Genomic DNA, 27,815 nt, shown 5'->3' on the forward strand with positions numbered 1-27,815 from the left:
TGTTTTTCAGTGTCCATCATAGTAAACGATTAGAATTGTTGGCGATTTATTTAAAATAATCCTCAACCCATTTGTTGTGTGAAGTTTACAGTCTCCATGGTTACCAGACGAGGACGCGGGGCTGGTTGCTATCGCTATGGTTAAAGCCTTTTGTTGATTAATGACCATATACACGCAGAACATGCAAAACATTTAAAAAGAAAAATCTAGAAGAATTACTCCACGAATTGAAATCACCAATGAACTGAGATGTGAATCTCGACGCTGGTGACGTCATAGAGAACGTGTACCTGTTGTCAAGCCCAAATGTATTACTTCACATTATCGAGACTTCAATAGCGCAGTTTGCAACGGGAACCATTTGCCATTTTTGGTTAAAAATCAACATTTAAAATGACTACTGTCACCCGTACCGTTACCAAGCCGAGGGAGACCAAAAGTTTCCAACGGGAACGCGCATTTGACTACTTGTATGGTAAGACGTGTACTGTATGTCTTTTTATTTCGCTCGCTAGCGAGCTAGCTAACGGAACAAGCTAAAGTTTCTTTAATAAATTGCCTTTTTGTTCCACAGAGCCTGTATACTTCGTCCCTCCGGATGGCAACCCTGCCAAACCCCTTGTTAAGTCTTTTAATGAGAGAGTTGTAAGTGTATTATTTTTATCACAATAATTTTTTATTTGAGATGTATGAAATTAGAGTGGCTTCACTATCACAAATATAAAAACATTATGCAAAAATTACATACCACAGGGTTGAAATTCTTAAAATGCTTGAATTTGAATGTGTTATGAAGGAATGAAAAGTGGTGGAATTTTGGGCAACGTGCTTGAAATTGTTGCCATGTTTCTCAACAAGTCTGCTTAAAAATGACGCTGACACTTCTCTTTGGTGGCATTGCTCTGCCATTGCATTTCTTTCTCGTGATTAACCGAAGCTGGCGTTAGTTTGTACAGATATGCAACGGGTTCGCTTTAAATAACCTGTGTCCAAAATTGTAAGAAAAAACGTCTGACATTGAACTTCTTATTTCACACCCTCACTTGTTCACAGCATGATTTACACCATACCATTTTATTGCATCTACCAAGGATGTTCTATATTTTACCGTCCACATGAAGGCATAGTTAAGGAAATGAATCATCTTGAAGCCCCTACGTGTGTGTGAAACATTTCCCTGCAGGGCCATACTACTTTATGAGGCTTCATTTTGCCATCACTACACCGACACCTAAACAGGGCATTATAAAATGTGTATTAGTGCAAGTATTATGTATCAGTTCTAGTTTTCTATTATGGACCATGCAAAAATTTGGGTAGTGTTTCCCAGTGGCAATTGTAATGAGAAGAACATAGATAGATAGATAGATAGATAGATAGATACTTTATTCATCCCCGAAGGGAAATTCACTTTTCCAGCAGCATCCCTAAGCTGAGAACAATCGAAAATAACTGAGAACAATCGAAAATAACACGGGAGCTGCTGGAGTGGCTGCCATAACATATCACAACTGAAATTGTAAGCTATATTATTATCATTGTTACACAACAAGATTTGTCTAAAAAACTAATATATTCACGATTTATTCAAAATCTAAAAATCATGTCTTGATAAATGCCCGGACAAGATGGAAAGTTGCATGTGTAAACTGCACATATATTTGTGGCCCTACCAAATACATGATTAACACACTTTTAATGGTACTGGAGAAATTGGAAAATTGGCTTTGAAAGTCCTTAAAAAGGTCCTGAAATTGGCCATGTGAAAAAGGCGTACGAACCCTAATACTTGTGTTATCATTGTACTCACAGGGAGCCAGTGCAGGAATGTTCATTTTTAATGAACAAGATGCTTTTGCAGTTTGTTGAGGAGGTACATTACTCCTCATTTCGGGGCTCCACTTCTTGCGGTGTGGCTTGGTCAAGTACAGTCTGGCGGTGCCCATCCCTCTCCAGACCGTTAATTCTTAGTAGGGGTTTGCTCCCCCACATGAAACAGACAATATGATTTTATGAGATATATTATAAATATGATCTGACTGAGATACAGCACCTGCGTCCTCTCGCTCTTCAGAGATGGACCCAGGGTTTGTCCGGGTGCTTGAAATTCTTGAAAATGCTTGAATTTTAATGTTGGGTTTTCAAGGTTTGAAATTTGCTCTCATTTTGGGTGAAGTGCTTGTTAAAAAGAAAAAAAGCTTGATACCATTTTCAAAATTTTGGTTAGGCCCGTTTTGTTCATGTTCACACCGTACAATAAGCATTGCATCTCTTGTTGCTTTCATATTTTTGTTGAAAAACAAACTGCAGCAATGGCATTACATCCTTTACGTTTGTGACGTATTAACGGCTAAAAAGGTATTTTACTCGTCTACATAAGCTCAAATATTGGCCTTGTTAAAAGTTAATAAGGAGTTAATTAGATAAGACTATATAAGCTACTTAAATGTAAAGCGTTACCAAATTTTATTTCTAATGTATGTGAGAGTACAAAAACATTAAAATATTTTCCTTTCTCTTTCATTGTCATGTTATCTAGTCATCTTTTCACACACCCATTGAGCTTCTTCTAAGGAAATCCATCATAAATAAAAAGATGTGTCGAAAAAACAACTCATACTTAACACCATAAAAACCAAGGAAGTCATACTCAAATTCAGGTAGTGAAGCGACACGTCAACCTACCCCGCACCTCTCATCATCAATGGGGACTGTAGTACAGAGACCCTCCATCCATTATCTGCACCGCTTATCTTCAGTAGGGTCACAGGATGCTGGAGCTCATCCCAGCTATCTCCGGGCAGTGGGCAGTGTACACCCTGAACTGGTTGCCAGCCAGTCGCAGGGCACACAGAGACAGACAACACACTCATTCACACCTCAGGACATTTTGGACCAGCAAATCAACTTGACATGTATGTCTTGGTGTGCACATCTCCTGGTCTGCCAACACCAGAACTTTGTTACTGAAAGCCCAGGACTGGTTCTATTTATTGAGAGGGTTCAGGAAAAACAATCTGGAATATAAGATGCTGGCTGGTGTCCTTTTACAGTGCAACAGAAGAGAGCATACAGCATCATGGTGTAGTATGCTGGGTGCATAGCAAAAGAAATGGGAACCCTACAGAGTGTCATCAACGCAGCCCAGAAAATCATTGGCCATTCTCTGTCGAGTCTGGAAGACATTGGTAGCTCGGGCTACTACAGCAGAGCTGACGACATTATTAAGGACCCCTCTCACCCCAGCCACTTCCTCTTAGACCTACTTCCCTCTGCTAGATGCTACAGAAACAGGTTCTTTCTCCAGAGCCTTCACCACTCCAAACAAGCACACAAAACTGTAAAATGAACATCCTGCCTGTGTCTTGGAAAATTTCTATTTATGTGTTTTCTTTTTTCTATGTTTTAAATGTCTTTGCACTATTTTACATTACACTATTTTCTGATGCACTTACAACATAGGCCGGTCCGCAACACTAACTTGTAAATATCGCCCATCTTATCAAAGCTACCATTCATTCATCTTTCAAACTGCTTATCCTCACTAGGGTTTTGGTAATCCTCATATTAATTTTATTTTTTCTTAAAGTCTTTTGTTTCATGTTTACACGTCTGATCTTCTTGTGAAATACAACTGCTTAGTTGGTTGTAAACAACTACTACTAACAACTACATTGTTTAATATATGACAATAAAGACAATGATGTTCTCTCTGCAGGGAAAACTCCCAGAATTTGAAACCATGTTCAGCAACGAGCGGGTCACCTTTCGTCTGGACCCCCCGGACCCACTTGCATTTTCTATGGACCGCCACTGGCGTGGAACCATAGAACAACGGCAACAGGCGCTGCAGCAACTGGCTGGGTAACACAAAGTATTTTTTTTCTTCATTGTTGTTGTTGGTGTCACTAATTATTATTTTCTTTGACAGATTTATTCCAAATATACAGCCATTAATGAAAAGAAGGGAAACGTCTCAACCGAGCGGAGCGGATCACTGGAAGTATTATAAAAGGTTTGACAAAAATCACATTTGTTTTTTTAGTCTTGTACCTAATAAGGTAAATAACTAAAATGTAATGCGCACATTAAATACCAGTGAAATGTTTCCGGAATGTGTGGGCGCTCCTGTTTTAGAGCCAGATTGACAAACTGATGGTATGGTAACAGCTATTTCATTCAGCCTTCCACTTAAGTGTGCTTCTCTCGCAGTCACAAACACTTGATTGACTAATTTATGTTATGATAAGAGCTAATATATCTGTCTCCACCTGAACGTGCCTCTCTAAAACAAATTAACTACACTTCTTACGCTATCTCTTATTCACAAACACTCTTTTCTACCACATAGTAAAATGTCAATATTATCACTGGTCTTGATTCACAAGCATGTTGGGCTGAGCTAGAGCTGCCGCTCTAAAGTTATTCTTACTGCTTCAATCGCCCCGTCCCCGGTTGCTATTTTCTTACCTTAAATTGTAAACAAAGTCTATGCACCGCTCCTTTTTAAATAAAAGCATCAATAGATATGTAATCCTCCAATATGAAAAAAAGTCCATGCAACGAGGAAAAACAATACTAAAAGGACTTGATTTGCTTTTAACCTCCTAATACAGTCATTAATTCAATTGTTTGGGGCTGCTTTGTGTGCCATATCAGAATCCTAGGTCTCACTATTGCCTTCTGCCACGGGGATAGGGTTCCTCACTCTGCATCTGCAGAAATCTGGCACTGCAAAATGTTAAATACTGCAATAGATATGTTGCTAGTTTGTTAATACCATCACAAGATGTGCGCCAAATGTGCTATGAGACAAGATAATTGTGTGCTTCACTTTGCATCTGCAGACACTTGGCACTACTTTGTATACTAATTGCAATGATAATATTAATACTCAGAATATAAAGTCAAAAAAAGATCCCACAGAAAACGATTTAGTGCATACCATTACTAGTTACTTCATTTAAAAAGTAATTCTGTTACCCCTGGATTACTGACACTAAATAGCGCATTACTCTGAAAGTACCTATATAGTTACAAATTTCCGTTTGTTCTTGCATTGAAGCCTACCACCTACAACTGCTTAAAAATAGCCACATAATACAAAAAAAGAATAAAACGTGTACTTCAACCTGTGGAAGGGGTGAACTCTTTAAATTTCTTCTCTCGTGTAATCTTGAGAGCTTGTAAATCAACACTTACCCAAAAGACTCCATATCATTTTGTCTTTGGGCTTTAAACCCTTTAAAATATTTCCTCCTCCATTGCTTAATACTACTCAATAGGTTTTCTTTCACCCAGGCATGGGTTGTTGCATTGTATTTTTAAAACTGAAAAGATCAACATTCAGCACTCTTTTACCATGATTTATGTGCTTTCATTTATCCAATTTTTTTCTACATAAGCTATGAAGGTTAATGTGAAGGAACTATAACAATGGATAAATGTAACAGATTAATATATTTTAAACGTGATGTTTCCAGGATGACAGGTGAGGCTGTGCTTCACTTGCCTCCCCTAACTGCACATCACTGAAGTGGATGTTGATGAAACCTGAAAAAAAACATTTGACATGGCGCTCTAATGCTTTTCTTCCAGACCTCTTCCATGCGTGCAAACAATTCCATTGGATGTGAATCGTGAAGGTTATCAGTACGTTCGACTCGCACTGTTTGATTTCAATTCATGTAGACACAATTTCTGAGGGGTTTCATCTTATCTACACTCCTCAGAGATGAGGCAGACCCTGCAGGCAAGCATCAGGCTGAGGACATTTCCTCCCACTTCACCGTGGCTGTACAAACAGACTACAGGGAGAGCGAAGCACAGACGGACCCGTTCACACCGGACTACGTGATACGTGCTGGGACTACTCCATCGGAACTTTTGGCGGTGGCTTCTTTTACATGGGGTAAACACAATCCCCACTCTTTAGATCAGGGATGGAAACTGGGACAACACCGGGTTTCCACTCTTACTTGACGTGGTGTTCTTACACTTCAACACTAGATAGCAGTCATGACTTACAATAGGATAAAGCCTCATATTATTTGTGCTTTTGGAATAAAATGCATGATACAAATCCCTTTCTAATTTGAACATTTTAAGGTAGTTAATTATTGTTGGCGGAAGAAAACACAAAATTAATGCAGAATGCATTTGAACCTGTAGATTTTTTTTTGGCACTTGGAACTAGTAGCATTTTCTGATCAGATCCTCTGAGTAGGAACATGAGTGCAATTAACACAGATAGATAAGAGGGGGCAAGTCTATGCAAACTTTTGTATGTTAGCAAGAGAACCATAAACTCACAGAAAGCCAGTGCAGGAATGATAGTTTTTAATGAAAAAGATGCTTTTGAACTTTGTAGGGGGGGTACAAAAGCAGAGTATGTTGCTAGTTTTTGACTGTTGAAACTCTCCTGTCAAAGACTAAATCCTAAAGCATAGACAGTTGTCCGATGATGAAAGGGACTCCTTGCTACTTCGCGTTTTGGTTATTGCTGGTTCACTGTTTCCCAAATTTTGCATTGAATTATGTTCATTGTCATTGATGTAAACGTATCGTACATTGTGTTCTGCAGAAGACAGCACCAAATGCTATCACAAGGGCAAGGTGTACGTGTTGGGTGGGCGTGACTGTGTGTCCACCCACCCAAAGCAAATGTATGGCTACAGCTAGCTTTTAGCGTCTCTGTTACATTGAAAAGAAATTCATCAATGAAATCGGACTGTGAAGAAATTCAGAAGAGCGCAAAGAAATAGTGATCACCAGCGGGTCCTCCGTGGATTATCGGGTCAAACTGCTTCAGGATAGAAAGTAATAAAGGTGCTGCTGGTCTGGCCTGCTACGGGTACCTAAATAGCCACCCCAGCTGAGCCTGTTTCTTACCAACGTCAGGTACATTACCCATAAAGTGATGACCTGCAGGTAAAACTTCAGGTCCGTGGCATTTTAATAACTGCGGAGACCTGGCTCAATCCAACTGTACCAATGCTAGCGTAGAGCTAGCGAGACGATCTCTATATCGCTTTCTTGCACTGAAAGGAGAAGCCTTCCGACTTGTTGTACATTTGTATAATGACAATAACGACCATTCATTTTACTGCAATTCTGTGTTCTTTGTTTTTATTTCGCTGGTCCCCATTAACGGATCGAATTTACAATACCATTTTTGTCATCCATATAACGCTAGTTAATACTTGTTGCTAGTCCCCTTTCCAGTTTGTATTCATTCATGCTACAATGACACATCTTTTCTCTGGTCAGGACGAGGTCTGCCTGCAAGTATTGAAGAAGTGGAGATGATCGAGCGAGCGCGTGCCCGCCAATCCTGGCAGGCTCGGCTCCCTGCGCTTAAGGATTTAAACCTTGTGCGTAAAAGGAGACGGATGATGGAGGAAATGGAAGCCAAGGAATGGGCTTTCAGAGAAGGAAAAATACAGAAGTAAATTCTTCTATGTATTGATTTAAATTGGAAATTGTGTATATATTGGTGATTTTTCTTTTTTTTATTCTTCTAGATTTTCTTCTAGATCCTTTTTCTAATATTTGATTTTAATAAGTTTGGTTGATTTGTAAGTTTTAGTGTATATTTTGTGGATCCTTTAATTTTCATTTGTATTATATTTTGTCTTTCATTAATGCTTTTTTTTTTTACTTTTCTATTTCATCTTCACTTTTTTTGCTTTGATGTTTTTATTTTGGCGCTTCTGGTTTTCCATTTTTTGGAAGCTGTTCTTGAATGAAAGGACATTTGCAGTCTAGCAGATTTCAATAATGCAAATTTTAAAACTAAATACTTTTTTGTCGTTTTTTTTTTCATAACTAAGCTGTCTATTTAATACTGTAAGCTGGCCCCAGTCACATAGGACTTACTGTATATACTGCGCTGGGCGCAGTAGTGAAAAATGGTAAATGGTCTGCATTTATATAGTGCTTTTCAAGTCAATGAAGACCTCCCAAAGCGCTTTACAATGTGCTTCACACGTACCCATTCACACACACACTCACACACCAATAGCGGCCATACAGCCATGCAAGGCGCCGACCTGCTTATTGGGGGCATTAGGGATTCAGTGTCTTGCCCAAGGACACTTCGACATGTAACAAGGAGGAGCCGCAAATCGAACCTGCGATATCTTGATCTCAAGTCAACGCTCTACCTCCTAGTAATTAGTGCCAGTTATTAGTTACTTTAAAAAGTAATTTCATTACCCCCCAGGTTACTGTCACCCAAAAGTAGCACGTTACTCAGAAAGTAACTTTCCTGGTACAAATTACCGCATATACTCGTATTGAAGCCAGCCCACTGAAACTGCTTTAAAATAGCCAAATAATAAAATAAGTAGAATAAAGTGTGTATACCAAAACGTGTAAACATTGAACACCTCATATTTCTTAGGTAGTGCAATCTTGTGAGTTTACAAACAAACACTTAGCCGAGGCACTCCATATCCATTTTGTCTCTGGGCTTCAAACCACTAGAAGATATCTGTCTATATTTCTAGCTACTGTACAAAAGGCTTTATTTTTTTTCTCCTGGCATGGTGTATTGCAAAAAATAATTTTACAAATATTACCAAATTTGAGCGCACTTACCGTTAGCCCTCTTGATTTTGTTTTTTCTACATATGCCACGCCCCATCCCCACACACTGCCTACAATTTGCTACTGGTGACACACAACAGAATATACGCGTATAAACAATTACTTTGTACAATGTCGTCTGCAGGCTCCAGGACGCCCGTCTGGCCTTATTGTCGGAGATGCTTCGACAGAGATACGAGCCCCAGGTGACTGTGACCCAAGACAGGCTTAACAATATCTACTCCAAACTGCTCCAGGAGAAGGAGAGCAAGCTTCACAAGGTGGACAAGCAGCACATGAGATGTGAGGCCCGGGCGTCTTTACGGTCAGATGAGCGCAGCTCAATATCGTGGATGACTCAATAAATATGTGGACGCAGCGATGAGGAAGCTGGAGGCCAAGCGGAGGAACATGGAGGAGAACATCAAGCAGCTGGGCACCTGCAAAGACTACACCGTGTTCTCTTCGCTGACGTGTGCTTCGAGGGTTTTTGGCGACACCTTCGTCAAGAAAACAGGAAATGACGAATACCAACGTCTGGAGACGTACGACGGTGCGTGACGATAATGTTGCACTTTAAAGCATTAGTTAGATGATACGTTTGTCCTATAAATTTGAGAAAATAATCCTTAAATTGAAGGGTTTTTTTTAAATGGGAAATTAAATATACATAAGTATATAAGTATAAATAAAAGCAAAGTAATCAAAATTCCTAATTATATGAATTATTGCAATTATGGTGTGTATTTGTGCTCCGCATCTGTCAGTCAGAAGGAATGTAGCTCATAAGTTGGGCGTTACAATAACATATAAACCATCGAAGAAAAAACAGCATCCTGTTTTAGCAGCAATCACAAAAGCAGCAGTACTGATATTTAATACCTTAATTAACCAAATACCGATATGAGTATTACATTTAATTAAATAAAAAACTCATACCGGTAATTTGGTCTGTTAAGTAGCCGATATACCTTCAAATAATACAGCATCTGCCTTGGAACAGCCATAGTTATTTTTAGTCTAATTAGATGACGAACAGGGTTTTTTGTTTGATTTAAACTCCTGTCTCGTTTACTATGTGTTTTGGGTGTGACTTGTTTGGCTTTCATAACTATTGTACAGACACTCCCCTACTTACGACCATTCGACTTACGTAAAATGGTAGATATAATCATTTTTTTCGGGATGTCGAAAAATATCCGGACATTGCTGTAAGTTAGATTTTGTATTGTGTGCACCTTTTTCTGAGTACAGGACAGTACTGTAGTGCTTCTTTCTGCCGCTACTGGTGTGTGGTGGCGCTGTAGGAGGTCACCCAGCATCAACCTGGAAGTAAAAAAAATCTGCTTCCTCTTCCTAGTTTTTTTATTAACATCTCTCCTTTACCTGCTCGTAATACCACAGCTGCCACCACTGTATCATGTCGTTTTGTGTGGGTAATGGGTTGCTTCTCGTTCATGAAAAAGTACTTAGAAACACTTACGGTCTCTTTGGGGAGGGACATCCATCAGCACCCATCAATTGTAAACAGATCGAACTCTCTCCAAAACTAAACTCTCACGCTCCCCTACACTCTCGCACCAACTCTCGCGACATTTGTCGCCCTACTGACAGCATCCATGCACATTCTACGCCTACACTATCTCCAGCGCGCTAAGAACTTTGACATTTTTATTGTTTAATATCTTGTGAAAGTGGAATAAGAAAGCTTGATGCGGTTGAGAAAATTGTCGGAACGCTTTTTACCACAGAGGACCTCTTGAAGCGCATCTCCCAAAAGCAAGTTAAACTCAACTTTATTTATCTTTGTAGAGCATTTTATTTTATGGAGTATTTATTTTTTAGTACAAAACAATACAGGTTACTACAAGCCTTAAACATACTTATATAAACCATAAACATACAGAATATAGCACTGAAGCAACTTAGGAACAAATTCAACTTACGAACGATCGTCCAGAACGTATCTCACAAAAACCTATGGAAATCGCTTAAACTGCGCACGGGTTGATAACAGACTTGACAATTTACCGTTACAATTACTGCTTGTATTGTCTCACCGAAAGTAAGCACCTATTTAAAAAACTAGAATTACTTAAAAAAACAGCTTGAACCACGTGCTTTTTTGCAGATTGGCGTTAAGAGCGCCTCGTTCAAGTTATTGCTTGTGTAGGTGACCGCCTGTCTCCAAGGAAGAAACCAGTAACTGAGGATTGTACTAAATAATAATAATAATAATAATTTTCTTTGTATTGTCATTCTTTGTAACAATGTACACAGAACGAAATGTCGATACACCTGACCCGTTGTAGCGAGTAAAAATAGCGCACCAGTGATTAAAAATGATGACTTGTTAAGACTGATGAGAGAGAAGAATGCTGTTTAAAAGGACTGTGTGTTTTATTTGACCACAAGATGTCAGTGTAAAACATTCCAAAAACATGCATTTCGGGTTAATTGGCCGATCCAAATTGTCCCTAAGAATGAGCGAACGTATGAACGGTTGTCTGTGTCTGTGTGCCCTGCGACTGGCTAGCAACCGGTTCAAGTTGTCCCCTGCCCACTGCCATGATGTCAGTGTATTGTGTTGTGCAACCGAAAACGAGTGCTGAATTAAATTTATCATACCTTTTAGGACTTTGTTTCTCAGCCTTTTTTAAATAACTATTTGCCTTTTTTATATTTCAGATTTGTTTTTGTTTAAACAAAAAAATCGTAGATAATGGGATTACGCTTGTGCAAAAAATGTGTTCTAAAAATGTTAGAGAAATGTAAAAATAAAGTTTAATTGCAAAGACGCGTTTGGGCACCATTGTGTGTCGAAAACTTTGCACTTCAGCTATATTTGCGAATTTCCAGACTGAATTTCCAAACATTTTTTGTTTGTGTGATAGTATAGCCAGTATCGTCTATTCTTAATTCCAAGATCAAATCTGAAATAGTTAAAAAATAAGGTATATTGGCTGTATATGTGTGTATATCTTTTTGGAACACCCTTAATTAATGATGATACACCACATTGTTAAGCTACGAAAACGTATCAAAGTGTTTGAATGAAATAAGGAATTAAGTTTTGTGACGATTGAAGCACATTCGGTTTTAATCCGTCGTCACCAGGTTTGCTGAATCGAATGCAGAGACCCACCGAAGCGTATCTCAAGCAGCAGAAGAAGCAGTCTAAACCTAAAGCCAGCACCAGCAACGTACTCTTCAAGCATCACGAGAGCAGAAGAAACATTCTGCTGGAGAAGTATAAGGTCAATAAAAGAAAGACGTTTTTTGAATTTGCCCCCACATCTTTCTGAGACTATCCATATTTCTGCAGAACCTTAAAGATGAGATCTCCAAATACCTTGTCAAGAAGGAAAAGCCTGCTCCTCGTACGGTCACACCCACCGTGGAGGAGCCACCGGAGGTCAGTTTGCTTCTTAAATACTCACATTCCAAAATCCTCTATTAAAGTATTCCCTAATTCTTAAACATGCAAAATATGAGCAAAAGATACATGTCGTTTGCATGAAATCTATATATATATTTCATCAGTATATACCAATTATTTTCGGAGATAATGCATTTTAACGACAGCATGTCTTGTCTTGGTCATCCTGACCTGTGACTTCATAGGGGGAACATTTGATCACCTTAACTTCTACTTTATTGTCAAATATGTTCTATGCACAACATACAGCACAGATGAAATTACTTCCTATCTCTTGCGTTTAAACATGCAATAAATGAGGTACAATACAAATAGCAGCAAGGTCAAAAAAGAAAAAAAGAATGCATTAAAAATCTAAATATATTTAAAGTTTTGAATAAAAAATTGAGTACAGCCGAAATCTATATAGTATAGCCGAAATCTACAAGACAGTTGCCATATTGTTGAATGTCATAGTAAGTCGAAGGTGGTTATTAGTTTTATAAACCAAGTTTTGGTATTTTGTGGAGAATGCTTAGGCGTTGTGTCGCAGGTGGTGCAACAAAGAGAGTGCAGGCATTAAGAGGTTAATTGGCAAAAATAATGCACGGAGAGCTACCAACTGGGGCTAACCGTGCCTGATCAATAAAAAGTGGCCGCAGCCCCCGGCGGAAAAACGCGAGGCTGGCCGACCCAAAAACATCCAGTGGGCAGCCAGGCTAACCAGGAACCAACAGCAAAAAAGCAGCTACGGCGACAAACTCATAGCCGGACGGAAATAAATCAAGGGACGTGGTGGAAAGCCAATTTACGCCAACCAGGAGCAAACAAAACCAGAAATCCCTCTGCAGCCCGACGCTAACAGGGTGCTCGCAGGACAAAACTATGCCAACTGCAACACACGCAGCAAAAAAACACGAAAAGCCACAATCGCCTACCTAAAAGGAGGAAAAGGCAAACAGGAATGCAGGATGTAACGGGGGCAGGTAAACTTACCCCACGCAGCTTTTGGCGGTCGAAGTGCGCAACTACGACCAGTCACAAATCCCCTAGCGACAACGTAAGCAAAGTTCCAATTCGTCAATGCAGAAAAATCTCACAGGGCCAGAGTAGTTGATTAAAGTGGAAAAAAGAAAGCAAGAGATAGAGGGAGGGAAGGAGAGACATAAAAAGAGAGTAAAAGGGGAGACAGAAAAAGTCAGAGAGGGAGAGAGACAGAGAGAGAGCTGGACAAGGGGAGGTAAAGAAAGAAATTGAAAATGAAGGAGAGGATCAAAGAAGAAAGAGAGGAAAAAGATGGAAAAATAAAGCGAGAAAGTGACAAAAAAAAGAGTGATAAAAGAGAAAAAAAGAAAACAGAAAGATAAAAAGAGAAAGAAATCTAGCTGGAGTTGCTTTCAAGGGGCGCATGGCTTTAGGGACATCAAGTGGACCTATATAAGTGCAGCTTATTTTTGCGCTTGTGCTTCACTCTGCGGGACGGATTAAAACACTTTGCGGGCCTGATCTGGCCTGCAAGCCGCATGTTTGACACATGTGCTCTAGAGGAAATAAGCCAGATGGGTGGACTTGGCGACAAACTTTTAAAATTCCACCGGGATGCGGTACATTTTGCAACATATTTGCATAATACTACACGTGCCGTGCCTAAAAAAATTCAGTTTGGGAATACCTTTAAAGTCTTTTGCATACATTGCCATGTTGCTTTCAAAGGGTGAAGAGGAAAAGGAGCTGGCCGTCATCCATTTGCAGAAACTCATCCGAGGAAGGACCATCCAAACAGAGGTCGGTTCTCACGTGTCGCCGCGTGGATGGAGACCTCCTTCTCAATCTGCCGTGTTTGTCTTCGCAGATCTTCACGGGCAAGGAGAACCACTTGGACCTCATCAAGGAGCTGAGGACAGCGCACGCCCTCAGAGCCGAGGAGCAGCAGATGCAGCTTGCTGACAAAGACATGGTCATGGCCCTCAAAGAGGAGAGGGACAAAACGCAACTGGAGGTACTTCCACTCATCAATTGGACTACATTAGTCCCTCGTTTTTCTTGGGATTTGCGTTCCAAGGACCTGCTATATTCAAAAACTGCAAAGTAGAAGCCTTTATTTATTTATTTATTCAATGCTGTATTATACATTGAAACCAAAGAACAAACCCTATTTACGGGCTAAATGAAAGTACTGCACTTTATAAATGTTTTTTTTCAAATAACTTCTGTACTGTTCAATTCAAATTTTAAAAATAATCTTGCCTCAGATGATATTTTGTCCCCATCGTGTGGATGCTAATGGAAAACAAAAATATGGCATAAAAATGCTTTTCCCTACCTTTATCATTTCTAGAAGACCAACTTTGTTGACGATAGAAAGCATCTTCCTCTGCCTTTTGGCGCGTTTGTGATTCATTAACTGTAGTCAATTTTCTTTAGCATCTCAATACATTTTTTCCCTGGGGGCATCTGTCAATTATTTGAACATCACCTTTCCCTGCCAGAGGTCAAGAGAGGAGGCCCTACAGGCAGCCGCAGTGGGCGCAGAGCTGGAGTTTGTGTTCGATACCCTGTCCAAGGAGCTGATCCGTCTGCAGGAAGAGCGGCGCATCCACGCCTTCACGCTGCTGGGCGAGCGCGAGCGGCTCAGGCGCGAGGCCGAGGAGAGCGGACGCAGGCAGGCCGAGGAACGCCGCCGCAAGGAAGACGACCAGATCTTCAGAGAAGTATGTTGGACCGAGGAATTTCTGGAGATGCAAATAATCCTGATTGACGAAAACATTGCATTATATGCTACTATGATAATATTGGCTCAATATTGCATATACTTCACACCTTCATAAAGAATAGCAATAACATGGTCAAGAAATAATCAAGAAATCATTATAAACGTAACATTCTGTTTCTTTTATTAAAGCAAATGCAACGGTGCAGGATTTCAGCCTGTTAGGTTAAAACCTTTTGAGGAACAATGCAACAGGTCCTTAGGTCTTTGTTCAAAAAATTTATTGCTAAAAATGTAAGACAAAGTGCAAAAATGAGGTCCACATATGAGATAAAAATACTCTAATTCCAAGACACACTCTTCAAGTGAATACAGCATCAGAGCAGATAAATGTCCCCTTCCTCTCCTCATTTTCTTAGGCTTTGAAAACAGACCGGCACACAGTAAAATGAGGTCTATAACAAGTTAAAATACAGTTTCTCTTAGTGGGCGGGTGGTTGGATCCCTTAACCATCCAGGTTGTACGGGCACTATTTCCTGTGGTGTGTCTTGGGCAGGTACAGCCCTCTCCGGGCCCAAAAATGTTTCCACCCGGTCTCAAACCTGGGACCTTTCTTGAGAGAGACACATCATATATTTTTGGACAAAATTGAAAAAACTGCCTAACACGCTCTCTAGACAAAAGTTAATTCTTCAGCACATTTTATTTCACTGTGTCATTTGATGATTTAATCAAATGTATGAGATGATAATAATGCCAAATCCTGTGTCCCAAATCAATGTAAATATGCCATTTACAATTTGTCTTCCACCTTCAGTTAAGAGTGTTGAGGCAATTTTTTTCCATGAAATTTTTCCTTAATAACGGTTTCAAAAGAATGTGCATGCAAAGTTCTTTTGTAAAAATGTCACAAATGACTGCAAACGATAAGCATATCGTCATATTCACTTTCGGTGTACACTGCACTGAGCGAGAGAGAGAAAGGAAGTGCCTTGCGCTGTGTGCAGGGAGCCGCCCACCCAATTAAAGTCTTTTGCCAGCGTTTTTATTTATCAGTTTAAATGGTCTCTTATCGAACTTTTTCATTAAGTCGCTTCGGCTTTATATGGACCAAAATCGGGTTGAAATCACTTGACTTTGTAACGCCACAGAGAGATGTGCAATAGTTACATTTTATTTTGGAGCCATATGTACTCATGAAAAGAGCCATATATGGCTCCAGTGCCATAGGTTCCCTACCCCTGGTGTAATACAATCTGTTTTAAACCATCGAGTTTGTATGTCGCAACTCGTGTGTAAACCTCACGTATAATCAATTGACAAAAAGCTTCATTAGCCGACTAGCTTAGCGAATTGTTCTGAGAGTGGTGCCTGGACTCCACATGCTACTTGAAATATATTGCGTTTCGCCGGCACCTCCTTGAAACTAAGTTTGTAGGGCGCTTCTTCAGTATTCTGTCTCTCAGTTTAACACCAAAATGTGTCCAAAATACTGAAAAAAAGACGGTAATATTGTTCACATTTGCGATTAGACAAATGGGTCATTTCTAGGACAGCCCTACGTCTGAATGCGTGTTTGTGAGTGAGTGCAGCCATTTTTAGACCTGCTCTTTTGGATTATTCTGGGGACGAGGGTTCTGTTTCATAACAGATGTTTAACAAGCGCTGAATATAACCTTGACACCCTGAGTTACAAAACAGAGTGTTTTCAGTTTCAACTCCCCAGATTTGAGTGGTTTAGATCAATGAAGACCTTAATGGAGCCCCGACTTGATGAGTCACCCTGGCAACAAGGAAGCTGAAATAAAGGACAACTAAGTTTTTTTCTTCATTTTAGGTTCAACAAACTCAGGGTTCTCACTTTATCATGTTCGTCAAACGGACCCTTGTAATAATGTTAGGGGTTCTAATGTGGTCCGACAACTTTTTGAGTATAAAACATAGTTTTGAGTTAGGTTTGAGGCGATTGGTTCTGAAGGTTAGAACGTCATTGTGTGGCATTTAGTGCCTCCTTGTGGTAACAAAATGGCATTCATTCAAAAAAAATGTTTCAATTTAAATAATAAGCAAAAGTACATGAAATGTCATATAATGTGCATTTTCTAAATACTCTATATGTTGAGGAAATTTGTTTTATTTATTTTTCATAATATGAAGCTCACCTAGAGGGAGCTGAAACAATTGTCCGCCATCTTGCTGCCAAAACCAAAAACCTTGTGAAACGGTTGGTCCGCTTTTAGTCTCTATAGTTTGGATTCTTTCTTGTGCTTTGTAGCACTTATTTTCAGAAAGCGGGCTAAGTTTGGTAAGCTGAAGAGGTGTGAGGGCCAACTATTCAGCCTGGCATTCTTTGAACAGTGCTTGGCGGTCAGCGTTGCAACCTCGTTGCTCGCCTTTGTAGCATTTTCATTTGACTTGTAGGGTCTTTCGAAAAAGTGCTGCTGTGCCATAAAAAAGCTTCCAGTTGCTTCACCTTTTCACAGCGTTTGTGTTCAGTTGGCTTGTTGTAAGTCGGCATGTTGCGTCTGGCAGCGCCTCTTTGATATTACATTCTTAGAAAACAGCCAGTCTCTCTGTCAATTTAGCGGTTTCAATTTGAGATTTTGGTAAAAAAAGTACTCAAATTTCCACTTTTACTACAGTCGCCATGTCAGAAATTGGGTGGGCTAAAATTCTTACAGAAATCCCAGGGCAACGTGGCCAAAGGGCTACTGCCATTATCTGGTGAAATTGTGATATCCATATAAATATACATATATTTTTTGTGCATATTTATTTTATACTGCGGTCAACATTACAGGCAGGCCAATTATTACTCATTTTATGACAGAGGCCGTGGGCCAGAAAACTTTTATCACGGGCCGTAACTGGGACCCGGACCGGAATTTGGACATACTGTACTAAACAATTTAGTCACATCTAGTGGTCAACGGTAGGGTTCTAAGAAAAACATTAGGTGTATATGTATATGTTATCTACTTAGACAGAAAAAAGCTGTGTTTGTGTGAGCCTGCTCATACTGCTTAATCTCAGTTCCAAGATTTTTGTAACATTTTGAGAAACTTAAGTCCTTACTATGAGGTCCTAATGTGGCTAGGCCCTGGTTTTAGAGGTTTAAATCTTGCCTTAGAGTTTAGGTTAGGGTTCAGATTACACAATTGGTTGCAAGACAAAGACCAACGACTTCACGTGTGTGTGCTCGTGTGGTAGGTGGTGAAGGTCCACCAGGAAACAGTGGACTTGTACTTTGAAGACATCATCCTGGACACTATGGAGATCACCGCAGACCAGCAGGCCCGCGAGGAGATCCGCAGGGTGGCCAAAGAGGTTAACGACCTGGCCTATGCCATTGAGGAGAGGTTAGCGAGCCGCTCGCAAACATGGCTGCCGGAAAAAAACAATGCTTTATTACGTTTTTTTTAATAGCCGCAACAACCTTCAATCGGAGGAGATCGTATCCGAGCTGGTCTACGGCTTCCTCATCCCCGAGGTGGAGAAGATCACGGTCAGGCAGAGAGGTAGGATGACACTCGCCAATGCATACAACAGGGGTGTCGAACCAATTTTAGCTCTGGGGGTCACATGGTATCAAAAGCATTTCCGGCAGGAACGTACGAGTAGATTAGAGAGAAGAGATGAAGAAAGAGAGTGTAAGAAAGGGAGCAACAAAGAAAGAGAGTGAGGGAAAGGGAGAAACAGAGAGGAAGACAGAGTGCTAGAAAGAAAAAGAGAAACCAAAGAAAGGGAGTCTGAGAGAGACAGAGAGTAAGAAAGAGCGGGAGAAAGAGAATAAGAGAAAGAGAGGGAGCAAAAGAAAGGGAGAAACAAAGAAAGAGAAGGAGAGAAAGGGGGGAACAAAGAGAGAAGAAAAATATGGGGAGAAAGAGAGTGAAAGGAAAAAACAGAGGGATAAAATAAGTGAGAGAAAGGGACACAAAGAGACAGAGAAATAGGAGACCAAAAGGAAAAAAGACAGATAAAAATAAAGAGAAGAAAGAATAGAGTAAGAAGAGATAGCGAGCAATAGATATAGAGACAAAGACATAGAGAAAAAGAGGAAGGGACAGAGGAGAGAGAGGACAAAAGATAAAGGGACAAAGAGGGGCAAAGAGAGTTAAGAGATTAATCGAAAGAGAGAAAAAACTGAAAGTTGGAGAGAAAAAAGAAAGAGAGGGAGAAAGATACAGCTAATGTTTTTCTATGAGTGGTGCTTGGCTTTAGCGACATCAAATGGAGACAGTTCAAACTGCAGCTCATTCTTCACTTGCGCTTTTCTCTGTGTTGTCTTGCGGGACGGATTCAAACTTGACAGGCCAGATTTGTCCCGCCGGCTTCATGCTCGACACCCCCGCCATAGAACGTCTCGCAATGACCATCTGGCTAACGTCATTCTCCCGCAGTGCACGAGAGGCAGCGGCGCCACCTGCTGGCAGTGCGCAGTATCGTGGAGGGCAACGCCATGCCGCAGATCGTGGCCAGCACCATGGGCACCCCGCAAGTAACTCGCCCGTCCGACGTAGCAGCTCAGAAGGTCTTGGAAGACCCGGGTCAGGAAGACGGTACACCAGAGTCATCGTGAAACAGAGTCTTCGCTTTCTTTACGAGCTATTTTCTACCTTAATCAAATGTCACAACAAAGCCTTAACGATTCACCGTGTTATCGCTTCTTCCATTTTTGGGGGAAACCATTTCAGCCACGTATACTTTTCAGTGGCATGCAAATAGTCAAAATGTATCATTACAAGCAAAAATATTTGACCTTTGCATTGAAAGGACAGAATATCACAATAGACACACTTGATAGTTGTTGTAGGGATTTCTCTAGATTTTTTTTTTTTTAAATTGTTAGGATTCAAAATAATTATTCTTTACTGCAATCAGTTAACAAATTTGCATCTTGGTGTTCCTTGTACTCAATTATAACCCATTTTTTTCTGAAGGATGTTAGAACTTCCTCCACTGATAAAAATTAAATTACCTTATTACTTTGAGTTCTTGGAGTTCTGATATGAATAACTAATCCCCCCAAAAATGAAATCAAGGAACCAGGCCGATTGAAATAGACACACAATTTATTAACACAGAAAATCATTTATTAAAAAATTGGGAGAAGGGTGCGCCGGAGATTATGGGAGTTTTCAACTGCTGAAAGTCGAAGTTACTAGCACAAAAAGAAAGTTTACCGCTATAAGTGCTAGTCGATTTGGGGGGATTCCCTTGTACAGAAAAAATGCTCGTTCCTAAGAACTAGCAAACATGAAGTCAAATCTAAAACAGTCACCTTATCTGTGGAGAGACTTGGTCTCGTGCTCAGTAAGATTGCAACGTATGACTCACGTACAGATCTCAAGGCCGCAGTGCAGGCATACACGGACGGTCCAACCGGACATTGTGCGAGATGAGCCAGGCAGGAAAGAAAAGAGAGTGAGCTATCGATCAGCTTTTATACGGACCAGTAACGCTCAACCATATCATACCTCTTTGGGCGTGGACTCAGATATCAGATACCACCAGTATAGGATGACGGTGTTTGAAATTGCTAAAAAAGAAGTGAGGAATTACCGTAATGTTCTGTACCTGAGAATGTCCCTCCAATCGACAATTACGTTCGGTGAGAACATTTATCAATACATTGCCTTGGATGTTTTGATTACATTCAAACCTTAATGATATCAGATTTCATTATGGTACATGGCGAATCGGTACGTCTGGGAACTGTCCAAAAGGGGGAGCTGTTGTTCCATCTATTCAAAAGTTCTGGGTTATTTAAACTGCGCAACTGTAACTGTTGTGGAAAAGAAAGAAAATAACAAAAGAGGAATGTTTGTTGCTCTACGTTGTTTCTTTCCCTTTTTAAACAAATAGGTTCACAACATTTCATTGCATTCTAAAATAATAGTGGTCTGTCTCAGAAAATGTAATTCATATATTATTTTCTCAATCAATTGAAACATAAAAAATCATGCATTGTGGATTCATAAAATATTACTTTTATTGTTTTAATATTGCCAATACACTCAAAATATTATGATATTATGAAAAATATACTATTTGGCTGTTCAACTTCAGCAATATTAAAATCAGAAAATAAGTTTTTATTTGAATATTTATTAAGATAACATACTGCATATTTCTGTGTTTTAAGAAAGGGACAATTTGCATCTAAAAATATGAAAAAATATAGTAGGGGATTCAACTAATGAGCAATATTTAAAAGAGGAAGAAAACAAGATTTCATTTGAATGTTTATGAAGGATACTGCATGTTAATGTTTTAAAACAAAATCAATGTTTGCACATATGACAGACTGTTTTCATTTCATCACTAGAAATAAAATCATTTTAGTATCATGGATTCAAACTAAATGTTTTGTAATTTTCTCCCAATACAAACTCACTTAGGTTTCACGTTTTTTGTATAACTATTGATTATGCGTTTTGGGCAGACATGTCTTGTAATCAAAAGTTATCCAAATACATCCCAATATATTTCAACCCTTGGACATAGTTTAAGCTTTTGAGAATGTCAGTTTTACTACTTTTTTTTTTAATTTTCGACTGGGGAAACGCTAACTTAACTTTTTCCATGCCCCGTGATAAACAACAACTCAGATGTAATGTTAGCACTATAATGCATTTCATAGCGTCCTGTTGAGGTGCAACATACACTTGGATGTGACCCGTGTGATAAGGCTTCATAGGACACTGCCATACAAACTAATGCCAGCTGCCGTTACTCCAAGGGAAGAAGAAATAAAATAGCGAAGCCAAACCACCATAGATCTGCATCGGCATCATTTTTAAACAAAACTGTTGAGAAAAGTGGCAACATTTTCACGCATTTCTCAATCATTAAAAACCGCATGAAAATTCAAGCATTTCCAAGGACCGTAAAAAGGAAAACTCTTGAAATAAAGACAAAACGCAAAGGACGTTCATTTCCAGGCTATCCTACTCTTTATTTAATGCAAATTACAGTACCAGGGAACTATTCCTCAGAGCACGCAGAGGGAATATTTACAGAGGCGCACATTTAGCAGAACTTCACAGAACCCAAAGGCAAACAAACAAATGTAAAGAACAAAAATGTTCAGTCACAAAGTCATTCAAGTAGTAGTACTGTTATACGGGGTTTTCCTTTCGACTTTTTTTTTTCATCTCTTTAACGCTGCCTTTTTCTTAAACCCGGTTAGCACATTGTGCTACGCTACACAATGTGCTAGCACACAAGCACCTTTGCTTGCTTTGTATTTTTTTTTTAATTGTGTTTTTGTCGAAGCGTGATGCGGAGCAAAGTTTTATTTGTAAAAAACAGCGACGTCTTTGTGGAGGCTAAGATACAGCGAGCAAGAAATGGGGAGGAAAAGAGGAGGGAACATGACTCAACCCCCTCAAACATATGGCCTGCGGACCGGATCGGGCCCGTTGGGTGATTTAAACACGCCCGCTAGAAATTTCTGAGTATGTCAGAAAAAGAAGCCAGCCTCCACATTTTTTTGTTGAATAAATGCAAACCAAACGCTCTCTCCAGCCGCTAGAGGGCAGTGTTGAGTTTGGATATCGTGGTGATTCGGTTCAGGTGTAAAACTGCGTTCACTCAACTGCTGAATGATAAAGAATTACACAGAAAAATCACAGTAAGTTAAACAATTGGAATTTGTGTAATTTTACTGATTCTAAATCATCATGCAGTTCAGTATTTATTTATTCGTGTATTTTGGTATTAAATATGTCAAGTATTTTTTGTGGTGTATTGTCTTTTATTTATATTATTTACTTCCGTGTGTATTCTGTTGTGTAGTTTGTCCGGACAATGGACAGTCGACATTATTTTATTGGTTTGACCAGCATGAAAAAACAAAGTCAACCCTACCTTAGATGCTACTGAATACTGGATCGGATATGAGAAAATAAATACGTGTTTAATACCGCCAACACTAGTATTTTTGGGAAAACAACGCAGCACAAAGTTCCGGCTGGTACTACCAATCCTGCCATTTATAGAAACAACTGGTACTGTATGGAATTTATCGTTGGGGCGGCAGTAGCTCAGGAGGTAGAGGGCTTGTCTTGGGATCAAGGGATCCCAGTTCGAATCCCGGCTCGCCCGTGTTACATGTCGAAGTGTCCTTGGGTAAGACACTGAACCCTTAATACCCCCCAATAAGCAGGTTAGCGCCTTAGATGGCTGCAAGGCCGCTATTGGGAAATGTGGAGCACATTGTAAAGCGCTTTGGGAAGTCATTGACTTGAAAAGCGCTATATAAAATGCAGATCATTTCATTTCATTTCATCGTTTAATTTGTTGGGTATTATGTCGAGTATTTTGTCATTTTGGTATCATTTTTTTCATTTATTTTTATTTCGCCGTTTCTCTTTACATGGATTTTTTTCTTTTAGTCATAGAGTGTATTTTGATATTTATCTTGTCATGTATTGATTTATGTCAGTAAATATGTTGAGTATTTTTTGTGCTTTTTTGTCGACGTTCTTTATTTGATTTTTTGTTTTGTTTTTTGTCTACTTAGTCAGTTATTTTGTCAATGATTTCGTCATGTAAAAATGAGTACTTTTGAGAGGATCCAATCCTATTTTCAAACTTGAACAGAACACACCAAAACAGCTTTTAACTGATAAAATCGCAATTTTATAATACATGAGCACATTCACTGCCTTTGAAGTTCAAACTCCACTTTCATTTCACAGGAATTTACAGTTAAAGACGATATATTGAAGCTGTGACTCTATGGTTTTTTGATGACTGTGGCCCTAGTACTTCTTGGAAATACTCTGTTTTTTTATTATATGCACAGTTTATTTGATCAGGTCCTTGTGAGGCGCTGGAGTGGTTCAACAGCACCGAAGAGGGAAGGGAGGTAAGGAGGATCAATCCTACTTTAGGAGAAATACATGTTTAAAGAAGTAAATACCTACACCTATATGCCGTAGTAATAAACAAACACATAAATAAATTACACAATACCTAGATGTATGACATAAATATATTTATTCATATATTTATGTATTTTGTCACCCAAAAATGGTATTTATTAAAATATGCATTTAGTCATTTTTTTCCGTGTATTTTGTCGCGCATTTAGTCACAACAAAATGCAATTCATTCGTAGTTCTGCATTTTCTCATCTATTTTGACACAAATAATGCATTTTTTTTTATTTCTTTTTGTCATTTCAGTATTTGTTTTGTATTTTGTTGTGCGTTTCGTCTTGATTTTCATCAAGTATTATTGTCACATCAAATGCAATTTCTTTATATTTAAGCATTCTGTAGTGTATTTCATTGTGCATTTCGTCATGTGTTTTGTTGTGAATTGTGTCGTCCATTTTTCACAACAAATGCAGTTTATTCATATTTATGAAGTTTGACATTTATTTTTTATGTTTGTGTATTTTGTCACTGCCAAATGCTATTTCTTCCTATTTTGAGGCATTTACTTGCTCGTGAATTTTGTCAAATTTCATTCAGAATTTGGTCGCAAATTTAGTCATAGGAAACGAAATGCGTTCCTTTACTTTTGCATTTTGTTATTTATGTTGTCACTTATTTCAGTATTTATTATGCTCTGACTTTTGCTGTGTATTTTGTCACCACAAAATTGTGTTTAGGGGCGGGACGGTCGAGGAGTGGCTAGCGCGTCTACGGCACAGTTGTGAGGTCATGGGATCAAATCCAGCTACCAGCCTTCCTATGCAAAGTTTGCGTGTTCTCCCTGTGCGAGCATGGATTTCCTCCCACATTCCAACAACATGCATGTGTGGGTTAATTGGCCGGTCCAAATTGTCCCTAGGTGTGAATGAGCGAGTGAGTTGTCTGTCTCTGTGTGCTCCGTGACTGGCTGGCGGTTCAGGGTGTCCCCTGCCCACTGCCCGAAGATAGCTGGGATAGGCTGCAGCACCACCTACTGAAGATAAGCGGTGCAGATAGTGGATGTATGGAAAATAGTATTCAGACCATGGCGTAAGAGTGTCAAACTGGCTGTTGTGCAGGCAATCGGTTCATCACTCATCAACCAATAAGTGGAAAGCTCAGGCAAGTAAGTTGCCTTCTCATTTGAATCCTTGGTTGAGACAAAATAGCAAAATACATGATAAATTGCAATGGTGACATATATCCAAGTATTACGTTCTTTTATGTATTCCTTATTTATACGGCGTTCAATTGTAGGTATTGATTTATCCCGACATTTCTTTCTCGATTTGGCTGGATCGTTCCTTGCGAAATGACAGAAGGGACGTGGTGACAAGGCGAAAGTGTATGAAAGCAAAGGCACTCCAAACTATAGTTACACTATACATGACTAGTTGTCGTTACAAGATAATCTAGTGTACTGTACAGGTCAACATTGGACATATGGCTGGATAAAGATCATCCAAATTCAAACGCTCAACATTTGCCCTGATTCTGCCTCTTTTTTTTAACAGTACATGAGTCTGCATTATATGTACAGAACACAAAAAAACAACATAAAATGACTTTTGGTGAGGAGTATTTATATCGTATGTACAATTGCAGCTTTTTTTCCACTTTTTTGTGTGTAGTGAGTTAAGAAGAGGCTTTTCTAGATGAAAACAAAAAATGGTGAGACTGGAGGGAGGGAAGGGGGCGTTCTTCGGCGACCTAGTGGTAACCGCGTGGAAAAGGATAAAGAATCTTTCTTTGTCAAAATTACAGTCCGGTCGAGTTTTCAAACAACTACGATTTTCCATTATGGCAGTCGTTTTAAAACGGTGTTTCTCAACTGGTGGGTCAGGACCCAAAAGTGGGTCACAAGGTAGATGCTCAAGCTCTTCTTCCTGTTCAGTCTATTGGCGCATGTGAGGGACCAAATCTCATTTTGTTGTGATTTGCTGGTTTTATTTCCTTTTTCTGCCTATAGTAATGGTTCCCAAGACAGTCAGTGATAACGGGAAGGAAATAGTACTTTTTGTTTTTTAAAGGTGAATGTATTCTATTATATATATTTCTCTGCTTTAAACTTTAGAATCCTTTTATTGGATAAATTCGAGAATTTTTCTCTAGATTTGGGTGCCAGTCAGTAAAATGATGGGTCCTGAAGTCAGCCCAGTTGAGAACCAGTGTTTTTGAAGACTACATTTTTCCAATCAGCATTCAGTTTAATTTGTATATTTTTTTTTGTCAACTAAGTTTTTTGCAAAAGAGACAACCCCCGACATAACAAGGGGACATGAATCACGTATATTCTTATTTCGCGTCGGCAGCAAATATTGCCAACGCTCGCGATTGATATGACCTCACCAATCAACAGACATCCGAACTGAAGTAGTTAATATACATATATCTATATGTACTTTTTATACATAAGGAAAAGTAATATATAAATTGTGTACGTAACGCAATTTTTTTTGTATGTATATATTATACAAGCACACAGATAAACATGTCACATCCGGCGCGGAAAAAAAAAATCAAATAATTGCCCACGGTGGGGTAGAAAAATATTTTAAAATATAAGTCGAGTAAAACGTAAGCATTTTAAAAACGAGCCCTGGCTAAAGGAAAAGAAAATTCCCATCTGGATTTGCTTCTTTGCACATGCATCCGTGTATGTGTGTGTATGCGTGAGGGGCCGTTTGAGATGTAAATCATACTTGTTCTCACATATAACGTTATACTCTCACACATGCACAACTGCTGTATACTCTCATACAGGCAGTCTTCACCTTGCATAAACACTACTGTTTTCTCCCATACACACGACAATACTCTCTCACACATACTACTTTACACTCATACACACCACTACTATACACACACCCAACTAAAATTGCTATTACTATAGGGGTTGTCACACCTACTTTGGTAACCATGGCTATTCCCATTATTTTGTGTATGCGTTATACAGTTCGACATCATACTGGACTTGCTCCCAGTATAGTTGTATATGTGAGAGTATGTATGAGATAGTATGTGTGTGACAGCATAGTAGTGTGTGTATGAGTGTACAAGGGAGAGTATTGTAAGTGTGTATGAGCGTATGGGGACAGAGCATAATAGTGTGTGAGGGTTTAGTGGTATGTGTGGGAGAGTAAAGTAGTGTGTGTATGAGAGTATAGTAGTGTGTATGAGAGAGGATAGTAGTGTTTGTGCATGAAGATGACGATCTGTGTAAGTGTATAGTTGTGCATGTGTGGAGGTATGATACTATTTAGGGGAGGAAGTGTGTGTATGAGATTAGAGTAATATGTGTGAGAGATGTATAATAGTGTGTGTATGAGAGTATAGTACGGGGCTCAGCAACCTGTGGCTCTTTGGCACTGGTCTATACTATCGTTTTTACAAGGCTGTAAAAATGTTTTATATAAATATTATTTGAATGTAAAAAAGGCTTATATAAGGCTTTTTTGCTGTATTTTTTTTGTTTTTAGTATGTTGTGGCTCTTTAAACATTTCGGTTGCTGACTCCTGGTATAGAAGTTGTGTGAGAGAGTATCCCAGTGTGAGTGTAGTAGCATGTATGAGAGAGTATGGTAGTGTTTGTGCATGTTCTATGACCGTATTTTTATACAAGTATAATTGTGAATGTGTGAGAGTATGATGTTATGTGAAAGCAAGTATGATTTACTTCTCAAACGGCCTCTCATATGTATGTCTGAGAATACGTTTGCACAAGCCTCATGCCGTGACTGCGCCCCATTAGACCCCGGCAGCCCCTTCCCCTAATCATTCTCAGGCCATGCACTATATAGGAGGAAAGTATTAAGAAGTAGTGGGGTGGTGGCGATGCTGTAAAATGGGGCACAGTGAGGCGGGACGCTTCCGATTTTGTGTGTGCATTTTTATCTTAAGTTCACGCGCGTGTTTGGGTGGGCCTCGAACTCACGAGATGTCGGTGCTTATAGGAAAGGGTGGTGGGGAATTTGGGGGGAAGTGGTAAACGGATTTTTGCTCGTGGTTGTAGCCTGCTGTGCCGGCCGCCGGTTTGCAGGGGGCGATGCAGGGGGCGATGCAGGGGGTGGGCGGAGAGTGTCGAGAAGAGGTCGCTCAGGAAGCAGCGTTGGAGGCTGAGGCCGAGGCGGTGGTGGTATTGGGGACTCGCTCTGTGTTGCTACCGTCTGT

General features: G+C 39.6%; 2 protein-coding genes across 4 annotated transcripts in view; one reads left to right on the forward strand and one right to left on the reverse strand.

Annotated features, from left to right (window-relative positions):
* Nucleotides 1-307: 307 nt before the first annotated feature.
* Nucleotides 308-21,072, forward strand: cfap91 (cilia and flagella associated protein 91). Its single transcript, XM_088353434.1, has 17 exons — nucleotides 308-475; nucleotides 575-645; nucleotides 3,719-3,864; nucleotides 3,932-4,015; nucleotides 5,599-5,652; nucleotides 5,733-5,911; nucleotides 7,270-7,447; nucleotides 8,735-8,892; nucleotides 8,969-9,142; nucleotides 11,707-11,846; nucleotides 11,915-12,004; nucleotides 13,721-13,792; nucleotides 13,860-14,006; nucleotides 14,497-14,718; nucleotides 17,929-18,077; nucleotides 18,145-18,236; nucleotides 19,119-21,072. Exons 1-17 carry the CDS (start codon nucleotides 394-396, stop codon nucleotides 19,295-19,297), a joined length of 2,217 nt encoding a protein of 738 aa, XP_088209560.1. The 5' UTR covers nucleotides 308-393; the 3' UTR covers nucleotides 19,298-21,072.
* A 579-nt stretch (nucleotides 21,073-21,651) lies between these two features.
* Nucleotides 21,652-27,815, reverse strand: part of gsk3ba (glycogen synthase kinase 3 beta, genome duplicate a) — a 53,861-nt gene continuing 47,697 nt past the window's right edge. For all 3 annotated transcript variants that reach the window (XM_088353436.1, XM_088353437.1, XM_088353435.1), the window contains one exon: nucleotides 21,652-27,811. In XM_088353436.1, the coding sequence (XP_088209562.1) occupies nucleotides 27,741-27,811 (71 nt within the window). In that variant the 3' untranslated portion in view covers nucleotides 21,652-27,740. The remainder of the gene's footprint in view (nucleotides 27,812-27,815) is intronic.

The sequence above is a fragment of the Urocampus carinirostris genome, chromosome 14 (genome assembly GCF_059441175.1).
Source record: "Urocampus carinirostris isolate Australia breed hairy pipefish chromosome 14, RoL_Ucar_1.0, whole genome shotgun sequence".
NCBI lineage: Eukaryota > Metazoa > Chordata > Actinopteri > Syngnathiformes > Syngnathidae > Urocampus > Urocampus carinirostris.

What these genes read in the sequence shown, in the direction of transcription:
- cfap91 (XM_088353434.1), top strand. Translation starts at nt 394, where the DNA reads ATGACTACTGTCACCCGTACCGTTACCAAGCCGAGGGAGACCAAAAGT. An exon ending in AGTCTTTTAATGAGAGAGTT is followed by an intron (nt 646 to 3,718) that starts GTAAGTGTATTA and finishes TTCTCTCTGCAG; the next exon opens with GGAAAACTCCCAGAATTTGA. An exon ending in GGGACAAAACGCAACTGGAG is followed by an intron (nt 14,007 to 14,496) that starts GTACTTCCACTC and finishes TTTCCCTGCCAG; the next exon opens with AGGTCAAGAGAGGAGGCCCT.